Below are 4120 nucleotides of genomic sequence, written 5' to 3'. Positions count from 1 at the left end.
CAATAAAAAATATTGATAAATCCATATAAAGGTTGGTGATTTTAAGGCATTGATAAAACAAAAAAAAAAGGACAAATGAAGTTTGGTAACTTGCAAACTGCAAAGAAGATTATTAATTTCACAAACTGTCAAAAAACGAGTGATTAATAAATCTTTCTTACTGACGGTCTTTTAACATATCCGGTTTTAGAAATCTACCGGCACGAAATCAAAATCTTTTTTCAGAACCAAACAATTTAATCGCCCCCCACTTTATGTAATTCAGGCTTGGAAACCAAATCTCAATAAATTATTTCTGAATTTAATTGATAAATCATAAGTATTGGTCAAATGTGATAGAGAAGAAGCAAAAAAAAAAAAGCACTCATTAAATTAATCAATTTATGCTTATTGTTAGATGGAATTTTATTCAATAACAAGAGGATCCAACAAACAAATGAAGGGAGGAGTCCAAATCAACATGAAGTAGTACAAGGACATGGCAAAATAAATGAGATTACATCCTAAGAAGGCGACGAGTATTAGTAACGGAAAGGAAAAATACAAGCAAAGCTAGATGGGCAAATCCTGCACCCTTATTTTATCAAGGCATGCTCCGACCATTTTCTTTGTTGAGATAAGCATTTTGAGCCTGTCCCATCTGAAAGTAATGTGAGCAGAAGTTGGAAGACGACAATCAAAGAGGCAGAAGCAATCTGGCGACCCATTTCCCCTCGTTGGCTCTTGGCCGATGGATCTTTGAGACCCTTATTCGATGAAACTTGATGAAATTGATGATTGATTCTTGCACCCTTATCACTCTCCTTATTACACTCTTGAAACTAGAACCTGCATTCGAATGCGATCAGTGAGATTAAGTTTTACATTTCAGTAAAGGAACGCTTGAAATATGGCTTTTTGGATACATTTGTGAGCAAATATCAGTGTTTAGACACTACTTACTTAATTGAGACTGGCTCATGACTAGGCTTATTGAGCTTAGTAGTATGTTGGTGGCGGAGGTGATGAGTAGACGTAGGCCGGGGGAGGAGGTGATTTCATGGGTGGTGGAGGCGAGGTGTAAAGGTAGGGAGGAGGAGGTGAGGGTGAGGGTGATGGAGATGGGGTGGTGGAGATTTGTATACATAGGGACGGAGATGGTGGTGGGGGTGATTTGTATACATGGAGATGGCGGAGATGGTGGTGGGGGTGATTTTTGTAAGGAGGTGGCGGCGATGGAGATGGTGGTGGACATAGGGAGGAGGCGGCGATGGAGATGGTGGTGGAGATTTGGTGGTGATGGGGTGGAGGTGATTTGTATACATAGGGAGGAGGCGGCGACGGAGATGGTGGTGGGGGTGATTTGTATACATAGGGAGGAGGCGGCGATGGAGATGGTGGTGGGGGTGATTTGTAGATGTAAGGAGGTGGCGGCGATGGAGATGGTGGTGGAGGTGATTTGTAGATGTAAGGAGGTGGTGGTGATGGAGATGGTGGTGGAGGTGATTTGTAAATGTAAGGTGGTGGAGGCGGTGATTTGTAGACATATGGGGGCGGCGGTGGAGACCGGTAGACATAAGGTGGCGGTGGGGAGACTTGTAAATGTAAGGTGGTGGGGGAGGAGACATGTAGACATAAGGTGAGGGCGGAGGTGGTGGTGGAGACTTGTAGATGTAAGGCGGAGGTGGGGGAGACTTGTACACATAGGGAGGAGGTGGTGGAGATTTGTAGAGGTAAGGTGGTGGCGGAGGAGACTTGTAGACATATGGGGATGGTGGGGGGGTGGGGAGGAGATTTGTAAATGTAGGGCGGAGGAGGAGGAGACTTGTAGACATAAGGTGGTGGCGGAGGGGACTTATAAACATACGGGGATGGTGGTGGGGGTGGAGACTTGTAGATGTAAGGAGGCGGAGGAGGCGACTTGTAGACATAAGTGGGAGGTGGGGGTGGTGGAGACTTGTAGACGTAAGGCGGCGGGGGAGGAGACTTATAAATGTATTTGGGTGGTGGAGGTGGGGGAGACTTGTAGACGTACGGTGGCGGAGGAGGTGACTTGTACACATAGGTGGATGGAGGTGGAGGCGGGGACTTGTAGACGTAGGGGGCGGGAGTTGGCTTGAGCTTCTTGCACTCAGGATAAGGGGTCTTGGGAGCAAAAGCAAAGTAGTCAGCGGAAAGCACGACTTCATGGTAAGTCTTGGACTTGACAGAGAGCTTGGCACCCTTCATGCCACCGTGCAAGTCGGTGGGGATGGAGAGAGAATGCTCGGGTGCCGCATGGAGCTTGGCAGTGCATGCCTTGGAGCCATACTTGGTGTAGTCAAAGCCCGGAATGGTGACGCTGTATTTGCCATTGATCTTGGTGGTTCCATAGGCCTTGATCAGCTTTTTGCTGGCCTTGCATGTCACCTCCACTACGGCACCTGCTCCATTTATTAAAAAGTAATCATTAAAAAATATACATAATCCTAATTCAAAAGTCAGCCAAGGGATGATATATTTTATATTTATACCTTATTGTAATAGTACCTTAATTTACTCAAACAAAATTAGTGATGATAGAATTTGCACATGTCTACCAACCTTTGAGGTGTTTCTTGTCGTGGGATTTGATAGGGTGTCCCCAATCATAGCACTTGTAGCAATAAACTTTCCCGACAACCTTAACGACCAAGTGAGGGTGATGATGGTGGACCGGCGGAGGAGATGTGTAGTAATAAGGTGCAGGAACATGTTTAGGAGGAGGAGGGGACTTGTAGTAGTAAGGCGATGGAGGAGACTTCTTTGGTGGTGGTGGAGAGGTGTAGTAGTAAGGTGGTGGGGGCGACTTCTTGGGTGGTGGTGGAGATGTATAGTAGTATGGTGGTGGAGGCGATTTCTTAGGTGGTGGTGGGGAAGTGTAGTAGTAAGGTGGGGGAGGAGATTTCTTAGGGAGGCGGAGATGTGTAGTAATATGGTGGTGGAGGCGATGGCATAGGTGGAGGAGGAGACTTGTAGTAATAAGGCGGTGGGGAGGTGTGGGGAGGTGTAGTAAGGCGGGGAGGAGACTTCTTAGGGAGGCGGAGAAGTGTAGTAATATGGTGGTGGAGGTGATGGTGAAGGCGGAGGAGGAGACTTGTAGTAGTATGGCGGTGGTGGAGACTTCTTAGGCGGCGGTGGAGATGTGTAATAGTAAGGAGGTGGAGGTGATGGTGAAGGCGGAGGGGGAGACTTATAATAGTATGGTGGCGGCGGGGATGGTGAAGGTGGAGGCGGGGACTTGTAGATGTATGGAGGAGGTGGAGATGGCGATGGTGGAGGTGGTGACTTGTAAACATAAGGAGGTGGGGGAGAAGGTGATGGTGGAGGGGGAGACTTGTACATGTAGGGGGGGGGGAGACGGTGAGGGTGGAGGCGGTGACTTGTAAACATAAGGAGGTGGCGGAGAAGGGAAGGCGGGGGTGGAGACTTGTACACAGGGTGGAGGGGGAGATGGCGAGGGTGGGGGCGGTGACTTGTAGACATAAGGTGGCAGCGGTGAAGGAGAAGGTGGAGGGGAGAAGAGTAAGTGTAGTAATCATCACCAAAAGCAGACCCTACATTGCTCGAAACTACCAATATGACCAGCGCCAAAGCTAGCGCCTGCCAAAGACGGCCCCTGCCGGGGCCGCCTCCCAAATTGGTCATGGCCGAAAAGCCCAGTTGTCTTCTCGGGAGTAGCTTGAAACCGGGTTTATCTTTCAAGAATATAGATAAGAGAAACTCGAAAAGAGGAGAAGTGGCTTTTCGGTTGGGGAAGATATGGGGACGGCAGAGAGTATTTATAGTGGGAAGCAGCGGGTGGGAAATAGCTGTCAAGAAGAGGAATAATTCAATGGCCTTGACAAAAATTAACCAAGTAAATTGGCTTCTCTAGCTGGCCTCAAAATCCTTTTAAAACCACCGATCGGATGATCTAAGTTGCGCCGGTTCAGCGTGTGGAACGAGTCGACCATGGCCTTGACATCATACAAAAATAGGAGAGGAATCGAAGCTTCCCAAGTCAAGAAGCCATTGAAGGAATCAGAGAGCTCATGGCCTGCACGGCACTTGGGTTCGATCGCTATTATCTTAATGCACGTCGTCAGTATACAGAAACGATGCACGTTCATCACTAACCTGC

The 4120-nt window shown here is 47.9% G+C and overlaps 2 protein-coding genes and 1 long non-coding RNA gene across 3 annotated transcripts; all 3 read right to left on the bottom strand.

Moving 5' to 3' along the window:
* Positions 1-372: 372 nt before the first annotated feature.
* LOC120294489 lies at positions 373-1083 on the bottom strand. The gene is made up of 2 exons (XR_005551756.1): positions 943-1083; positions 373-828 (listed from the first exon to the last, which is right to left on the bottom strand). It is a non-coding gene; the product is annotated as an uncharacterized LOC120294489 (long non-coding RNA).
* A 156-nt stretch (positions 1084-1239) lies between these two features.
* LOC120292581 (extensin-3-like) lies at positions 1240-2230 on the bottom strand (the record flags this gene model as incomplete). Its single annotated transcript, XM_039310846.1, is given in 3 exon segments — positions 1240-1571; positions 1574-1764; positions 1766-2230. Coding segments are annotated over 3 exon segments (966 nt in total), but the record flags the coding sequence as incomplete, so codon positions are not given.
* An 800-nt stretch (positions 2231-3030) lies between these two features.
* On the bottom strand, positions 3031-3645 carry LOC120292576 (extensin). The gene has a single exon (XM_039310838.1). It carries the CDS (start codon positions 3643-3645, stop codon positions 3031-3033), a length of 615 nt encoding a protein of 204 aa, XP_039166772.1.
* Between the last annotated feature and the right edge of the window lie 475 nt (positions 3646-4120).

The sequence above is a fragment of the Eucalyptus grandis genome, chromosome 1 (assembly GCF_016545825.1).
Source record: "Eucalyptus grandis isolate ANBG69807.140 chromosome 1, ASM1654582v1, whole genome shotgun sequence".
In the NCBI taxonomy this organism is placed as follows: domain Eukaryota; kingdom Viridiplantae; phylum Streptophyta; class Magnoliopsida; order Myrtales; family Myrtaceae; genus Eucalyptus; species Eucalyptus grandis.
This window is presented reverse-complemented; position numbering and strand designations above follow the sequence as displayed.